The sequence below is a fragment of the Diplotaxodon limnothrissa genome, linkage group LG14 (genome assembly GCF_057381915.1).
Source record: "Diplotaxodon limnothrissa isolate DT_005_m linkage group LG14, D_limnothrissa_male_GT1.1, whole genome shotgun sequence".
Taxonomy (NCBI): domain Eukaryota; kingdom Metazoa; phylum Chordata; class Actinopteri; order Cichliformes; family Cichlidae; genus Diplotaxodon; species Diplotaxodon limnothrissa.
In genome coordinates, this window is record NC_140609.1 from 10,491,029 (window position 1) to 10,508,599 (window position 17,571).

General features: G+C 42.0%; 3 protein-coding genes across 5 annotated transcripts in view; all 3 read left to right on the forward strand.

Annotated features, from left to right (window-relative positions):
• Positions 1-2,082, forward strand: part of sik3 (SIK family kinase 3) — a 43,413-nt gene extending 41,331 nt beyond the window's left edge. For all 3 annotated transcript variants that reach the window (XM_085371010.1, XM_085371011.1, XM_085371012.1), the window contains 4 exons: positions 61-215; positions 701-830; positions 911-1,037; positions 1,198-2,082. In XM_085371010.1, coding sequence (XP_085227136.1) covers positions 61-215; positions 701-830; positions 911-1,032 — 407 coding nt within the window. In that variant the 3' untranslated portion in view covers positions 1,033-1,037; positions 1,198-2,082. The remainder of the gene's footprint in view (positions 1-60; positions 216-700; positions 831-910; positions 1,038-1,197) is intronic.
• A 7,213-nt stretch (positions 2,083-9,295) lies between these two features.
• On the forward strand, positions 9,296-12,575 carry tmem25 (transmembrane protein 25). Its single transcript, XM_085371379.1, has 8 exons — positions 9,296-9,374; positions 9,746-10,090; positions 10,166-10,456; positions 10,645-10,776; positions 10,893-10,926; positions 11,212-11,321; positions 12,296-12,385; positions 12,502-12,575. Exons 1-8 carry the CDS (start codon positions 9,296-9,298, stop codon positions 12,573-12,575), a joined length of 1,155 nt encoding a protein of 384 aa, XP_085227505.1.
• Positions 12,576-14,480: 1,905 nt separating this feature from the next.
• Positions 14,481-16,744, forward strand: LOC146618480 (T-cell surface glycoprotein CD3 delta chain). Its single transcript, XM_085371537.1, has 6 exons — positions 14,481-14,535; positions 14,773-14,802; positions 14,951-15,127; positions 15,294-15,452; positions 16,559-16,617; positions 16,688-16,744. Exons 1-6 carry the CDS (start codon positions 14,481-14,483, stop codon positions 16,742-16,744), a joined length of 537 nt encoding a protein of 178 aa, XP_085227663.1.
• The last annotated feature ends 827 nt before the right edge of the window (positions 16,745-17,571 follow it).

The following is a 17,571-nucleotide window of genomic DNA, read 5'->3' on the forward strand; positions in this document are numbered from 1 at the left end:
ATGTTCTTTTCCTGTATGTTAAAGCCACGAGGTAAACCTGTACAAATATGTCCTTTTCAGAGTCTGAGCATGTGGAGTGCAGGCCTCAAGGACAGGCCATGGAAGTGCCTGATCATAATGGTGTGGGCTACTCGCGAGGCCCCCAGGGGGAGGTTTACAGATCCAGAGGACAGCTGCAGCGCCACCACACCATCCAGACTTGTGATGATGCTTATGTGAGTCAAACACTGCTGCTATGGTTACACACTACATTGATCACTAAGTGTGGGTTCTAGTAGGTTTTTGGGGGTGTTTTTGTTGTTGTTGGGGCTTCTTTTTTTTTACATTTACATCAGCTTCCAACTAGGTAAAATAAAAACAATTCAGTGTTAAATTCCATCCTGTTGTTTTGGTGGGTCATGGAAAAGGGCTGGCAGAAACAATCACATTTGTATGTCATTTTAATATTGGCTCGATGTCCTTTTGGAGGATATGGGATCTTAGCTCACTTTCTCTGCCATTGCAGTGCTGGAGAACACCCACTTAGCAGAACGAAGAAAGCGTATGTTTGTTTGTATGACTAAATGAACTAAGAGGGCATCAACACACTGCAAGGATGCTCACAACATCCAAATTCTGACTCACTGTTTCCGCTAGAAGCCGTTTATTAAACACGATTCATTTTTCCTGCCTCTAAACTGTCGTTCGCTTCCTGTTCCAGGATCAGGCAGACCCCATGTCTGGGATGAGCTTGCTGGCTGGGAAGGCGCTAAGCTCCGCTCGCATGTCGGACATTCTCAGCCAGACATCGCTGACAGGAAGCCAGCAGCTACACCAGCGGGAAGAATCGGGTCAGTATGAGACCTGTAGTTACCCCAAAAACAGTATTCTCTGTTTCCTCATCAGTTAAAGATTTGTGTTTCCCATGCAGTGTGCGACGTTGAAGGGGAGCTCCATGCGGCAGCCTGCTATCCCTCCTCCTGCACCAGTGACATGCTCCTTAGCTACAAGCCCCCTGACCTGCAGTACAGCATGGAGCAGGCTGGGGTCTAGCACAGGTACACACAGTGAATGTGAAGTCAACCTTAAAGTCTGTGTGAAGCCTCAAACATCACTTCTTTAATCTTAAATACTTGATAACAACTGATGTAGATTTTGGTATATCAGCAGCAAAATGATTGAGGACATTGTTTCTTGTTTCCCTCTGTCTTCCTGCAGGAAGCGGTGTATCCTGTGTCCATCGGTCCATATCAGCCATCCTGAGTTGTGTTGACTTGAGTTGTGCAGCATCACGCCAAACCATCGTCGTCTGCCCAAGCAGGGGTGCTTCTGTGTCCATCTGTCTGTCTCCATCTGTCCCCTGGGAGGGCAGTTTGCGCGAGAGAGGGTGTGGGTGTATGTGGTGGGTGGGTGTAGACATTAGAGGGGTGAGGGTCTCAGGTGGAGCCTCGGGGTTCAAAGGTCAAAGTGCCAGCATTTTCTGCACAGACATCCAGCATTCATTCCCGCAGGTCGTCTCCTCTTCGCAGCTCCCGCCGTGGGTAGACTGGGGCTCCGCTCTTCCCTTTTTCATCTCGACCCCACCCGCCTTTCCCCTCTTCCCCCCTATCTACAAATCTGGCCCGCCCAGCTCACCCCACACCCACCTTGTAGCCGCCTGACCCAAACCTCCCCTTTTCTCTGTCGGCATACTTCATTATGTGCCTCACTGGCCGATGCATCGATACAGTAATACTTGCAAGAACGTCGAGTTCAGCGACACAAAGAAACGTCCACACTGCTGCCACAAACCCAAAGTATTCACATTAGGTGCGACTGCGTGTGTGTGTGTTTGTGTGTGTGTGTGAATGAATGAGAGGGGTGAGCCGAGGGTGTCTATGAATTTCAGTCTGCTCCTCCCCTCTCCCCTCTCCTCCTGCTGTCCTGCAGCAGATCATTCCAGAGCGGGCTGAAACCTCAGCGGTGGCCGCCCCCTCACCCGGCCAGGCGGCGGGCGTTTTGGGTCAGGCTCCCAAATGGGCAACAAAAGCGCTCTATCCAAAGATGGAGCTCAGTGACATCGCACAGGACAAACCAGCTCTAATTGTTTTGGTCTTTGTTATTTTTCTGGCTTCATTTCTTCTATTGTTTTACTTTTTGTTTCTTTTTTTAAATTTTATTTTATTTTAAAATTCATTTTTACAGCTAATGTCCACGTTGGCATTATGTTCGATATTGTTACTCTTATTGTTATTACTGTTTTTCTGTAAAAGAAGTTTTACTATGATGATTGTTATCATTATTATTATTATTATTATTATTATTATTATTATTATTATTAAAGGAAACGGTTCTGTGTTACAAGGAATACAAACTTTGTTCTTTGACTTAAGTAATTCAGCACTTTCGGTTCCAGCTTTCCTCCGTCAGCTTCCACCCTTCATCGCGGTTCCTCGCTCTCTGCCATACTGTCAGCTTGGTTTTCAATCCAGCCTCCCAATCCCCTCCAACCTCTAAACTTTCCCCACTTTGTGTTCCCCCCCCCCCCTCCTCCCCCCACGTCAGTGACAGTGTATTGCATTGTGGGTAGTTTTACCAGACATTTTGCTCCTTTCCTTGTACAGTGATGCCATGTATAGAACGCTATTGCAAATTTCTGTATCTAAACTTTAGTTTCTGTTCTGTTTTTGTTTTTAGATGATGTTGGGGATACTTTATTTTTCTTCTTTTTTAAAAAAGTATATTGGTATTGTTTATCATTTGTATTTGTATTTTTTTTTTTGATGTCTTGAGAAAAAATGTTTTCTTCTTGTTTTATGAATCTTGAGATTTCTAGCCAAAAGAGGACAGAGAGAAGAGAGACGGTGCTCTTCCTGCGTCGTTAAAAAAAGCGATTGTTCTTATTTGTTTTAATGTTATTATGATATCGAGACACTTGAATAAGAGGAGAGTAATTATTTTGTGTTGCTTTTTAAAGTATCATTTCAATCGATGTTGTTGTGACTGTCATTCTCGTTGATGTTGGGGGGCCTGTTTTCTGTTAACGGGCTAGTTGTGGCAGGCTTTACAGGGTCAGGCTTTCGGGCTTTTGTCTGGGTTGGTTCGGGTGCTACTTGACTTGATGCTCTTAAAGGAAAAACAAAACAAACTACAAAAAAGACAAAAAAATGAGGGAATATCTTGTAAAATAGCTGACATATCATCCAAAAAAGAAACATCACAAGTGTGGTCACGGATAAACCCACTTCTATTTCTCCCTCTTGCTGCCCTACCTACCAGTCTGCTGTGATCCTCCCCGCCATCTTTTACTATGTCGGCTTCTGATCAGACGGCGCCTTACAGACTTGGCCCCCTCCTCCCAGGCTAACAATGTTACCACCAAGGAGGACACTGCAGCTGCGGCTCACCCCCCACACGTTCCCCTCTTTTGGATTCATTTGTGATTTTGTTTCACTCTAACCCCGGGTGGAGGTGATGGCTGCATGAACAGTTTGGATACACCTGGACATCCCTCCGAACTGTAAAAGGGAAAATGTATAAGGAGGTAACCATAGGAATGAATTATTTGGATTCTCCAAAAAAAAAGGAAAGGTGTGGTCAGAGCTGAGCTGGGAAGGGTACGCCCACCTTTACGCTAGTCTCCCAAGGTGCGTGCCCTGCAGCACACTGGGGACCACAGCAGAGGACTGCACCTCCCTTTTCTTCCTCTTTGTTTTTCAAATTTGGTTTGTTCTGTATCTATCCTCTCATAAATCAATACTCAATATTGGGCCAGCAAGTGGACTGCGGCGCAAAACAATCGAGCTCCACTTGTGTGCTTGTACAAGGGAGACGCCGCAGAACATTGCTGCGCTGGTCTCCATATTGTACGCTATATACGCCCGAGAACTGTAGGTGGTGTCATGCAGCGCTTGCGCTTTCCATTTGCAGCATGTCACTTCCTGTTTACTGACATTCGCTTTTATTCAGGCCCGCGGTTCCTTCTTAGCAGTTGTATCTCTAAAACAAAGTGTACACACAGATGTGAACAGGGAAGCTGATGTGCATGCTGTTCCTTCCAAACCGTGTTTTAATTGGACAGAAGACAACCTTCCAATCTAACTCGAGAGTTTCCTCCAGATCTCAGTCGTTCCTCTTTCAGATCTGACCTCCTGTTATTTTTGTTTTTTTCCTCATTGTTTACACCAAGCCAAAATCAAGAACTGAAGGGGAAAGGATTGAGTATGGAAAAGGGAAATAATGGGGATGGAAGATGCATCTCTCGTCCCATTGGCTGGACAAGAGACGCAACTCCAGAAGTTCCTCTTGTTGTTTGCGTTGTGTCCAGTTCCAGAGCTGTATGTAAAGGTCGAGGGGGAGCACACTGGAATGGAAAGCACAGCACTGAGCTGAATCGCACACATCTGCCTGATCAGAATGATCTTTCCTCTTTTTTGTTTTATTTTAATTTGTGTATCAACTCTTCCATCCCTGACTTCCATCTTCTCTCTCCATCCCAGCAAGCCAGCTCTCTGCTCCACTCCTGTTTCTTAGGTTCATTTTGTTTTCTATTGGTTCTTTTTTTGTCTACTTTTTTGTTGTTTTTATTTTTCTTTTTTGTTGAGTACAAAAATACTAAAGTGCAACAACAATGATTAAAAAGAATATCAACCAAACTGAGATGAATAAATAAATATATATAAATAAAGAAATAATTTAAAAAGGTTGACCAGTGTGTCTTTGTTGTACCTGCTCGCACGAAACTTGTGAATCAAGTGAAATTTCTTGTGCCCGAATTACAACATCGTGACTGTAGGGTCAAGAGTGATTTGGCCAAACGTTGACATGACCAGACAAGGTTTGAAGACACTCTAGTGTAGGCTGCACACTCAGTTTCTTCCTACTAATATTTTTCATGCACTACATAGTTCTTGTTCCTCAAGGACATCCCTGTTACTCCTCACAGCTTGATGCCGCCATTGTGCTTCACTGTAGGGAGGGCATTAGCAGAGCAGTGCAGTTTGGCTCTAGCACAAAGTAGACTGTCTATTTTTATCCAAGAGAGGCCTACTCCTCCATATGCAGCTGATTAAGTGTAACTGAGACAGCCATCTTCACCACTGTGTCTTTGGGCTGCTGAGGGCTGAAGCTGTGTCAAAGGGACGATGGGGTTCTTGGTCTCCTCCCTTACCAAGGCCTTAATTGCAAAAGCTACTCAACCCTATTAAGAGATCTGCTAGTTCCAAATTTCTGTCAGTTTTGTCAGTTGTTGAAGGGATTTCAGTGAGACCGTGGAACAAGACTTTTGATTGACCTCAATTGAAACTGGTATTCCACACACACACTATTTAGAGTGGTGGGATGCTGCTGACCTCAACTGAGGATTTAGTCAAGTGGTGGAAAGAACACTTTGAGGACCTCCTCAATCCTATAGTCACGCCTTCTATCATTAAAGCAGAGTCTGGGGAGGAAGGGGATGACTCACCCATCACTGATGTGGTTACTGCACAGTGGCAGGGCCCCTGGGTTGGTCTTGGAACACCGGACCAGTTCTTTATCCTCTCAAGAATATTTGAGGGTGTGTGGGAGTTTGTCCAGCAAGTCTACATGTGTTTCTGTGGACCTGGACAAGTTATTTGACTAGGTCCCTCAGGGTATAATGGGGGGGGGGGGAGTTGCTTTGACAGACTGATAGGGGCGGCGTCCGCAATAATGTGGATGCTGAACTGATATGTTATATTGAAACGAGAGCTGAGCATAAAAACAAAACTGTCAAAATACCAGTCGGTCTACGTTCCTGTCATCACCTATGGTCATGAGCTCTGGGTGAGTTTGCAGATACAAGCAGCAGAAATTAATTTTCTTCGAAGAGTGGCCGGGGTTTCAGCTTAGAGTCATTCAAGAGGGACTCAGAATAGAGTTGATGTTCTTCCACATCGAACTCCACTAATATATCTCATGGATGCTTCCTAGGTGAGGCATTCTGGGCATATCTTACTGAGAGGAGGCCCCAGACCCAGGACTGGAGAGATTATATCTCTCAACTGGCTTGGCTTGTTATTCCAGCTGGATGAGATGGCTGGGGTGAGGAAAGTGTGGGCTTCTCTGCTCAGACTTCTACCCCCATGATCCAAACCTAGATAAGCGTCAGAGAATCAATGGTTGGATGGAATCTTGCAGAAGTCCATGGAACTGACTTGTAAGTCCTCAGCATTTATTTTTAAACAGCTGTCTTTACGGACTACATCAAATGCCAGTTTACCAAACGAGAATGCCAATCAAATTGTCAGCTCAAGAACTAATTACCTGAATAATAACTAAAGCAAACAGGATTAGATATTTGAGTGATGACACTATAAGATCTTCAAGTTATTCCAATACTGAAATATGTGCAATAAGACATCCTGCCTTCAGTTTGACAACGGCTCATTTGAAGTCTTGGAAATTGCTAATGATGTCATATCACTGCAGCCTGGAAATAAACAGAAACCGACAGGTTTCAAGAGAGAAGCAAATACATAAGACAAAGCGCAAAAATCGTCACTTTGACAGGTAATGCAGATCAGACTTGTTGTAGGTGTGTCTGTTTGATTATGCTTGTGAAGTAACCAAGCACATTCCTTTTATTAATGGCGTCCAGGTGAATGGTGCGTTTCACTAAGCAGTCTTGTCAGCTGGGTGAGTGTAGAAGTGTGTTGACACGGTTTACACAGCTGTCTGTACACACTGAAACGTTCTGTTTATATTAATAATAATAATAATGGATTGCATTTATATAGTGCTTTTCAGGACCCCCCAAACCCCTTTACAATACCACTATTCATTTACATTCACACACTGGTGGAAGCAAGCTAAAGTTGTAGCCACAGCTGCCCTGGGGCAGACTGACAGAAGCGAGGCTGCTATATCGCGCCATCGGCCCCTCTGGCCATCACCAGTAGGCGGTAGGTGAAGCGTCTTGGCCAAGGACACAATGACCGAGGCTGTCTGAGCCGGGAACCTTCTGATTACAAGACAAACACCCAACTCTTGAGCCACGATAGTCCTAAACTCTAAATGTTTCCTAACCTCTAAATGTTTCCTAACCCTCTACTATGCAATCACACAGATGACTGAACTGGAGAAAAGAGCACACAGAGAGGCGTTTCCACTGAATGAATAACAGCTGCACAATTAAATCAGTGACTTCTTTACTGAGAATTAGGCTGCTGTACCCTTAAGATGAATAAGTTCTCATTATAAGTCACAGGTTGATGACACAATGGAAACATAGCCCCCTACTGTATGAGCTTGTTTCTTTTGTCTGCCTTCTGGCTGCAGTGCTCTGCATGCTGCTGCTCTGATCTGTGCAGCTGCACTGCAGAGGCTTTTCAGTCGGTGGTATCCGAGCGCTGACTTGTCATGTGTCTGTGTTTGTAGAACATGGGTTCACTTTAACATGCCTAATGATGGAACTGGGTGATGGATGACAGGAAATGATGTGTTAATCCCTAGGAACTGACAGTTTTCTGGCTTTACTCGACGCTGCATCCTTGTCTCCTCCCCCATACCATCACTTTCTCTTTCTTCCCTCATGACTCTGTGCCCGCTCTCTTCTTCCTTACTACGCTTCTCTCTCTACATCATTCTTCTTTCTCCTATTCTCCCACCCTCCCCTCCCTTCTGCTCTCCTCTCCTCCGAGTGGCGACACTGTGACTGCCTGCGTCAGCCAGCCTTTGCCAGCTAGTGAAAGCTGCTACTGGAGGTTGCCGTATCCTGCAGAGATCCCTGTGTGTGTGTGTGTGTGTGTGTGTGTGTGTGTGTGCGTGTGCGTGTATGTGTGTAAGTGTATGAGTGCACGCAGATGGGAAAGCAACTGAGTCAGGGAGGGCTGCCTCTCATCTCTCCGCTGTCATCGCCATCCTTTCCTCTCCTCCTCCTCTGCTGCCATGGAGCTCCAGCAGGCTGAATCGCAGCAGCATCTGCAGAAAGGGCTGAGGTAATACTGTGTGTTATAGAGGACTTTTGCTGTGTATTTAAGCGCACACAGCTGCACTGCATGCAGCCTAAGAGAGTGCATAATGTGTGTGTGCATGTGTGTAGACCTGCACTGTAATATATAGCATCTTGCTGGCGATCAGATTCCTACGCTTGTCAGTGCAAAGCATCTCTTCCACCTGGCTGCAAACATCTGTACGATGCTATCTTGCGCATATATGAGCCCAGCTAAGAATTTTCTTGGTTGTCCTCATACATGTTGGATTGTGTGTGTGTTTCTTAGGTGCCTCAGTTCCTGCTCTCCTCCAGGTTTCTCCCACAGATCACATGACCTATACAGCAGGAAAGCAAACACTAGATATTCCTCCTTCTCTGCTATTGCGTGTACTGATCCCAGCCGCCTGTCAGTGTTTTGCATTGTAGTGATGGGGTACATGGTACATACCCTATATTTGACAAGATACTAAAGAATGATGGGCCTGTCAGTGCCTGTGTAGAGACTGCATTGCATTCAAAGTTTCCCGTCAACTGCTTTATATATACATATATATTAAACCTACAGTGAAGCTTTGCACAACATGTTGCCCACCTTACCCACAATGCAATTTGACCATCAAGAGCTGGGTGGTATTCTTGTAGGTCCTACTGAATCCTTGAGCTGTTAGTCTTAAGAAGAGACAAGGAGCAGGGCCACAGACTGGAGAGACACTGCTGGAGGCAATAATCAGACTTCTGACAGCTCCCTCTAGAGGCACAAAAGGCTACCTACAATTTTCATACATATTTACTGGAGTTTTTCCTTAAAGCTGTTTTAAAAAAATAAATTTATTTATTCTCATTCACATGAGAATGAAAATGTCAGGCTTAGAACAACAGTATATTAAACTATAAACCTATGCTCACTGGTACACGGTCCAGGTGAGGTTGGACTGATCCGGTGTAAAAAAGTAAAAAAGTGGATTTGTGCACTAGAGGGGGCATCATATCTCCTGCCTCCTGAACTCTATCACTCTAGCCGAAAGTGAGAACTGTGTTGTGTTCTACGTGTGAGAAATCCAGCTGTGAACAATGTAACAGCTTGATTCCAGTGACAGTGGAGTTGATGAGTGAGAACATCTGCCTTATTCAAATGTTGAATTTGCATCACAAAAACCATATCCCTGCCTTTTCTTGAACTGGCCTCATTTGCTCTTGTAGAACCAAACTGATCTGCATAGATGGAGGTTGCGATTCATTTGGGATGATCTTTCAGCACTGTGCTACCATATTATGTTTCGCATTAATAACAATGCGCAGCAAGTTCTTGATTTAAAAAATATATGTGATTTCTTGTCTCTGCAGGTAGATGTGCGAGTGTGTGTAGTGCTCTGTTGGGCCATTATGGAGTGTGTGTGTCTGGGAAGGTGGACGTCGGGCTCGGCCGTCGTGTTCCTTCACACACTGGCCCTGTCCTGGACAGGTAAGAAACATGGCAGCTTCAGTCCTGATTATATCTGTCGTACTAATTATGATCTTGACTCCAGTTTAGTCATAGCTGACAGGTGTCATTGATATACAGACTTTATATAAAAGATGGAAGCTATAACTGGGATATCATATTTGATCACGTGGTTTCAAAAGACCAAGATGACGATGATGAAAATAAATAAATAAATAAAGTAGACCGGCAGCACAATCATTGGTGGTTAGCACTGTTGCCTCACAGCAAGAAGATTTTGTGTTTGAATCTACCAGCCTGCAAAGTTCTTTCACATGGAGTCATGTGACGAGGATGGATGGTTGGATGGATGAATGAACCATAATATATTAGTGCTACTCTTGTACCTATAGGTGCAATTGAGCCCATTCCTAAAATTGACGGATGGCACGGGGGAGGTGTGACGCTGCAGGAGAATGTGACACACCGGTTCAACTGCCATTCAGATGGCTGGGACCCCCACGCCCCTCCCATGCTGACCTGGTATTTGAACGGCGAGCAGCAGAGAGATCCATCGCCAAACCGTGGCCGTCTAGTCATGACATCACAAGAGGATTCTGAGGTGATGAGACCGGGGTCCAATCACAACAGCACCTTCTCTTTGAGGGCCAGAAAGTGGGACAGGGAACTGGTGTGTGTCGCATCAAACCCCAGGACAGGCGAGAGCTACAACGCCACGGTCACGCTCAATGTACAGTGTGAGTATGTGGGCCCATGTGTCTTCACCTGATGCATTTGACGAAATGCTGAATTTCTCTTTCTCTGTGTCTCAGTCCAGCCAGAAATCCTCAGGGTGAATGCCCACTATAGTGAAACCTCAGACCCCGGACTCTCCCTGGTCCTCTTCGCCTTGGTGCGGTCAAATCCACCTGCCACGATCACCTTTGTTGACCAGTCCGGCCAGTTGGTGGCCAATACCTCTGACTTCCTCATTCTGGACTCACGAAGCTACCCCTGGCTGACCAATCACACGCTGAGAGTCACGCTCAGCAGTCTATCAGGAAATGTCTCGCTGAATGCCAGCAACAGCGTGGGAACGGCGCAAAGCAACCTCACACTGGCAGGTGAGACAAATCTACCATGACTTCAGAAACTACATGTGATGATAATACAGTCATCAGGACCTCTACAGCACATCTCTTGGCCTTAGTTTACTGTTTACCATGCAATTATGAGATCACTATAAGAAAAAGTGAAAAAAAACCCCAACATGTGGAATTATTCCTTTAAACTCTCCACTTTCTGTCTCCAGAGTTCCTGCAGTCTCGTGTGGAGGTGCCCATGCTGGGAATCGTGACCGGAGGAGCCATGGCCTTTATGGCTCTGCTCATCCTCAGCCTGATAGTTCTCTGCCTCATGCAAAAAAACAAGAGCAAGTCTATTGGTGAGACTCAAGTGTGCATGCATGCAGTGAAGAAACAAGCTGGAAAATTTGATTGCAGCATGTATTCTTAAGGTATTCTTCAGCAGACTAACACACATCCCCGTTTGATGTTACAGAGGATACAGTGGAGATTGTGATGACCAAGAAGAGGTAAGCAAGGAGGGCAGACTTGTGATGTTACAGCACAAAAAAGTGGAAATCTCAGCAGTCATTGCCATTATTCTTTCTAAATCTTCAACGTTTGATTGACACCACACCGACACCATCTCTGTATTCCAGCACATCCATATTTCACATCTCCCTTAATAATTTCCACCTCAGCGCATTAGCGGACTGAAAACACTGCTGAAAGCATTTCTCTGCTCTTAAGAATACTTTATGTGCATCCTACAGATCAATACCATCTCTAATCCAAGTTTGATATCTTCCACACAGCGAGTCAGCCAATCTGAAGCCGGATAAAACTGATAAGACCCTCATCCCCAGAGAGAACATGTCCCTGCCTTCAAACATGCAGCTCAACGACCTCAGCACTTTAAAGAAAGGTACATTTACCACAGTTTAACCGCAGCACAGAATCTGACCGTGCTAACAGTTTAAGAATACAACACTTTAACAATAAATCACTCACTTATATCTTTGAGTGTCCGATAATCAGGTGCAAAAACCTTTTGACGGAAGAAGCAGGACAATGTTATCTGACAATCTTGGTGTAAAATGTGTTCTCTTTTTTGCTCACAGTTAGAGAAAGGATTACAACCAGACTTTACTTCTGAGATGTGTCTATTGAAACCTGTTTCTCTGGGTTTCCAGTCAGTCTGGTTCTTCGCCAGAACAATCACCTGCTTATCTGTCAGTAAAGCAAACAGAAGGTCAAGAAAAACGTTAGTGAATCAATATCTTTACCTAGACTTATCTGTCTTAACTTTTTTTGTTTTGTTTTTATCTAGAGTGCGCACACACACAGAGATGCAAATTTAATTGAATTCTTTGTAAGTTATTTTTCGGTTTGGCAAGTTATTTTGATTATTTTATTTTATTATTTATTATTTATGTCGTGTGGTAGCTAAACCTAGCTTAGCTTAACATAAATTTAGCTTAGCATACACTGTGATTGGTCAGGAAGTACTGCAGCACATCAGCCCCCTCCAAGAAATGCATTGTTACATGTTTGGTTTTTACAGACTGCTTTTAATAGGTTAAATAAATAGTTGATAGTATGTTAATTTGTAAGCTTCAATGGAATGTTTTAGCATTTTAGCCATTTTACTTGTATTTCTGATTCCGTTTAGCCTGTTAGCTACAGCAAGTATCTAGCTGGGTGTGACAGTTGTATCAGTTTCTATCCATCCTTCTAACCACTTCCTGGAGCCTATCCCAAATGTTACTGTAATGTTACTGTAATGTGAATACACTTTAACTTGATTTTAAAAATCTCACCACAGCTTCCCCACCAAAAAAAAGGATAACATCTTACATACTACTGCATCCTCCATCTTTCCTGTATCACTTTTTGTAGCCCGAGAGGCCGCCCAGCAGAACAGTGTGGGAGAGGAGAAGAAAGAGGAAGAGGAGGAGGAAGATCTATCTTTAGCCTATGCTGCCAGAGGTCAGGGAAATACTCCTGATCCTGTTGAGTTTTTTCTCCACTTTTTAAAATACTTTAACACAAGTTTTTGTATCAAGGAACATTAGCGTTCTTTCTTTCCCCCCTAATGTTTCCAGGTTTTGCCAGATATCCGATGGTGGGCTACATCTATAAGGTGAACAGCACAAGCAGCGAGGAGATCTGGCTCTGACGTCCCTGAATGTAACACACATACTGTACATGCATGCTACTTAAAAACAGTCCAGCCATCCCGAAGGAAACCCAGAGCAACTGCCACTCAACCAACAACTCAGGCTGGGCTGACACGAACAGGATCCAGGATCTTGTTGGTGGAGTTTAACACCATTCTGCTGACCGCATCGACATGATCACAAGTTTCATAACCACACAAGGAAACTGTCTGTGTGTTTGTTACCAAGTGCTCGGTATTTACACTGCTGACATGTTGTCTCAACAGTATGAACTGCAAATGAAGCGCTCATCCTACAGTTTGTTTCGACATGATCTCCTGTAAACATGCTCATAATGTCCCTCCTCTGTGTTGCATTACTGGAATGCATTAAATGTTCTATGCTAACACTGATACCTGAATAAAATGGTGCATAATTATAGAATACGTATTTGGTCATGGAAATGTTAAGATGCAATGTACTGTATATTTGTATGCATATGTATATGTGTATAAAAGAAGATGTCTAATAAAGATAATATGGAGACTGTGTGGAGGCAAAAGCTGGAAAATGCTGTGGTTGCAATCAACACTCACCAGGGGGCGCTGCAGAGCGGTTTACGATGAGAGTCGTGTGTTGTTGGCATTGTTCTAGCAATAAGTGTTGTGTGATGGAGAAGGCACTGTTGCATTTGGGGGAAACGTAATTGGGTACTCTATAGCTGTAGCAGGTGCAGGAGAAGAATAATCTAGCTCTTTAGGTCTAACCGTGTGTGTGTGTGCCAGGTGTTACCTCTGGGTCACAGGTTCCTGTGGCTTTTCATCAAACAGGAAGTCGAGTTGTGTTGTGGGAGCATCTATTTGCTTTCTCTCTGTTTTTCTTCTGCTCTGTACAGTAAATGCAGTCTGTCACACACATAGTGGGAAAAGAAAACATTCACAACACACGGGGGAATTAAAATATTCATCTGAACACACACGCTTGTGTTTGTGCCTTCGTTTTACCAGATAGAGCTGCTCACCACCACCGGCACGAACATATCCCAGAGCAAGCGTACACCAAGCAGCAATTACTGTCAACAGGCTGATCAGTCATTCCCATAAGGCGGAATTTTCTTCTCTGGTTGTTGTTCATGTGTTTTGTAAGATGTGAAAGCTGCCATGACAAAAAAATCACGTGGGTAGGGGAAAAAAAGAGTTTCGATACCCACAACATTTTAATCTTATTACATATACAACAAACATGAAGTTTAGTGATCAAACAGGAAATGAGTGAACAGTTCAGTGAGGCTTTAGTGTTGAAACTGCACAAACTGATTTTTGTTGTGACAAGTTCAAAATACTCGACTGCAACTTAAAATGTTGCTTGTGTTGGTGAGAGTGTAATAAATATCATTAGCTAAGTGCATCTGAACATGTCAAAGTCACAGTCAGGCTCCTCCAGATGTAGGAATCAACAAAGCCTGCTGAGACAGAAGATAAACCAATCACATTCACTTCCGTTTCATGCACATGCACAGAGAGACTGAGACTGACAGACAGAGACTGGATGCTCGGTGGCTGAGACCCACAGTTCTTCATTTTGTGGTCAGTGCTTTTATTTAAAAGTTGAAATTATGTTGTGTTGATATTAAGTGTTGATATTGTTATTTCATTTAGAATGAATAATGTGTAAAGCTTGAATTTTAGGAATAAAACAAATTAAACCTGGTTTCAGAGTTTGTATTGTTGGCTAACTAAAATGATTTCCTCATAATAGCACCCTAAATGTTGTATTTCATCATCTATTATCTGTCTCTGTAAGTCCAATAAATGGTTGACAAGAAGTAGAAAATGGCGTACTTCCTGTTGCTCTGTAGTACGCTCGCTCTTACTTGCAGGGAACTGAACTGTTTCCTTCTATCAGCAGCAGAACTCACAGGAACAATGAAGAATCGCTTTGCTTTGGCCTCCTGTTTGCTGCTGCTTTGGACCTTCACAGGTAGGCCCGCCACACCATTTTATCCCACACCAACATAAGATAAGATAAGACTTGGGACTTTATTAGTCCCACACGTGGGAAATTTGTTTCATGTTGACATGAAATGAAAATCAATGTAGAAATCATAATTCAGTGATAAGCATTTAATGTTGACTTTGAATGTTTCAGAGTTGGATGTTTTTTTTTTTTTAATTAACAGTGAATGTTTTCATTTTTCTCCCCACATTTGTCTTGCAGTGTTTGTCAGCTGTCAGGACAAAAAAGATGGTAAGAAGATTAATTGAATCTTTAGATGGGGCTATGTAGTATTATAGCAAATATGTGGTAATTTACAAATAGCAGTTAAGTAACAGAAGCTGCTGCATATCTAAACAGGCTTGCACTTTTTTAATATTTCTGTTTTCTCAACGCCCAGTTGAGTTACAGGTGAAAGAGGTCGCCGATGGAATTGAGCTGGCTTGTAGTGATCAATCAGATGTTACAAATACTAACACTAATATTAAGACAAAAAGTCTTCATTTGCCATACAGAGATGACAGCACAGGAGAATACAAATGTGGAGAAAATGATCTAATCTTTGTGAAATTCCGCAGTAAGTTCTGTAGGAAAACTTGTGTTCATAATATGAAAAGAAAATGCTTAATTTTTTTATATTGTTTGTACACTTTTATCACTTACCTTTCAACTGTAATGTTGAGGAAAAAAATGTCAGCACCTGTATTCATACACAATGTGTGTTTGTGTGTGTGTTTCTCCAGCCTGTGACAGCTGTGTAGAAGTTGATACACCTTCCTTAATAAGCATGGTCGTAGGAAATGTGGTGGCTACCATTGTGGTAGGAGTGGGTGTCTATCTCATCGCTTCTCAGACCTCTCAGACTCGAACCGGCCCTGTCGTCTCTAACAAGAAGAGTAAAAGTAAAGACTATTTATCCATCTAAATAATATTTGTTTAGTTATGTGAAAACAAAGTTTTATTATGGAATACTTAAAATAACTAAAATAACAGATGGCACATTCCATGGGTATATTGAATAACTGGTACAGTTATTAGGTTTAACAAACAGGAGCAACATAGACTGACTCCAAAATTACTTAAAAAAAAAAAGGTTGTATACAGAAGTGTATGATAATGATAATATGATGATTTTCATATTATTATTTTTTAATTACAAATCAAATGTTTTGTGTTTTCACAGGAAACATCACTGTGAAAACATATTTATTATTTAAAGTAATTAACAAATATATATAACTGCAGGTATATTATTGCCTGCCATAGTATTTAAAGAAGTATGAAAACACTGAATGATATACTACATGAAATAACTACTTTGTGAATTACTATCTATGAATTACTTTATAAATATACTGTTTTTGAGTGGGACAAAATTTGATATTGTACTTATATCATGAAACTTGCAACTAACAGTTATATTGACTGTCCTTTTTTGATCATTTTGCAGGATTTGGTTATTGTTTCTTTAGAACATTCATGAACAGTGGGAGTAAATCTGTTTTCCTTTGCAATAAATTTTGAATTATCCCTAAATAATTTTTGGATTCTCCAGGAGAAATAATTTTCACTTCCATGTTTTACCAGTTTTTCTTTTTTACTTTCCACATAAAACTAAGTTTTAAAACGAGTCGTTGCTGTAGTTTTGACACACTTTCCTAAATCTTTACCATTATTTTTTTTTCCAATGTAGCGTCGTCTTCTCTAATTATTTGCAAGAATCATTTCTTTTAGGTGATGTTGTGTTGATCTTTTAATCAGTTCACATAATCTTGGTCATATTCATCCAGTAGGTAGAAGACAATGGGCATAAGAAAATCAGTTATAATTAATGACTCAAAATCAAATCAAAAAGAGTTAAAAATCATAATCCCTTAAATAACGACTACAAACACTTAAAAAATGTTATTATTATTATTATTACCAGTATTACCGATAATAAAAACACTCAGCAACCGATTCCGATTAGGCTTTGCTTTTGCAAAAATGTTATTTCATGTGTCCTCAGGCTCCGACAGACAGCATCTAGTTTCTGAAACCAGAGGACCGACCAATGACCACTATCAGGTAAGCTGAAACCTGAAAGTGACAATAACACTAAAAAAGAAAACAACAAATGACTTGTTTTCTCCAACAGCCTCTGAGGAGAGGTGGCCAGAAAGATACATATGATGAACTCGTCCACAGAAGATAAATGGAAGGAAGCTCACTGGTGTCCTTAGCTGGAAGCTTGAGAGTCCTCATAGATCCAACATCTGCTGGAGGGGAAAGTCTGGTACCTGTTTTCAGAAGTTACATCTAGCTAAGCTGTTCCCCATCCCCAATGCAGGGCTTTATTTTCAACATGCCTGTAAGATGATGCTTTAAAATCACTGTAATATAATATCAGAAATTATAATAACCTGGGTAGTATTGGAATAGCTATATTATACTTATTGATTATTAAGAAAAAAAAATTGACTGTCATGTTGCCCAATGAAAACTCAGTGAATAAAATTAGCTACGCTGTCTTGTCATGCTATCGTGAGTGGTGAAAATCTCTCAAGCTACTTTTCTTTGTACAGTTCTGAAGTAATTGCAAGATTAAGATTAGGATTAATATGCTGTATTGTAGTAGCATTGTGTCAATAATGCATTTATGATACGATCAGAAATGTCAATGTAATTGCTCTTTTTGTATGCTTTTGACTACAGTTAGAGAAGCTCTTGCCACATCCACGCACTTGTTGTTTATAGTTTGTAGTTTATCTCATTTGGCAAAAAAGAGACATCACTCAATAAAAAATGTGACAGAATAATTTGACTAATGGTATCACTGTTATTAATTGTATTTTTTTTTTTAAATTTCCAAATCAAAAATCTAGAGCTCATACAGCTGTAGAAAGCATATATTCAGATAAATACTTGTAAATGTTAAAAATACGTACAGAGATTTATAAAATAAACAAAGCACTGTTAGATGTTAAACCAGTTGTTTGTGGATTTTATTTCAGTGACAATTTTTTAAGCCTAAACAGACCT

Coding starts and splice junctions, on each gene's coding strand:
- LOC146618480 (XM_085371537.1), top strand. CDS start 14,481: ATGAAGAATCGCTTTGCTTTGGCCTCCTGTTTGCTGCTGCTTTGGACC. Junction 14,803..14,950: donor CTGTCAGGACAAAAAAGATG/GTAAGAAGATTA, acceptor CTCAACGCCCAG/TTGAGTTACAGGTGAAAGAG. Junction 15,128..15,293: donor AATCTTTGTGAAATTCCGCA/GTAAGTTCTGTA, acceptor GTGTTTCTCCAG/CCTGTGACAGCTGTGTAGAA.
- tmem25 (XM_085371379.1), top strand. CDS start 9,296: ATGGAGTGTGTGTGTCTGGGAAGGTGGACGTCGGGCTCGGCCGTCGTG. Junction 10,091..10,165: donor GGTCACGCTCAATGTACAGT/GTGAGTATGTGG, acceptor TCTGTGTCTCAG/TCCAGCCAGAAATCCTCAGG. Junction 11,322..12,295: donor CCTCAGCACTTTAAAGAAAG/GTACATTTACCA, acceptor CACTTTTTGTAG/CCCGAGAGGCCGCCCAGCAG.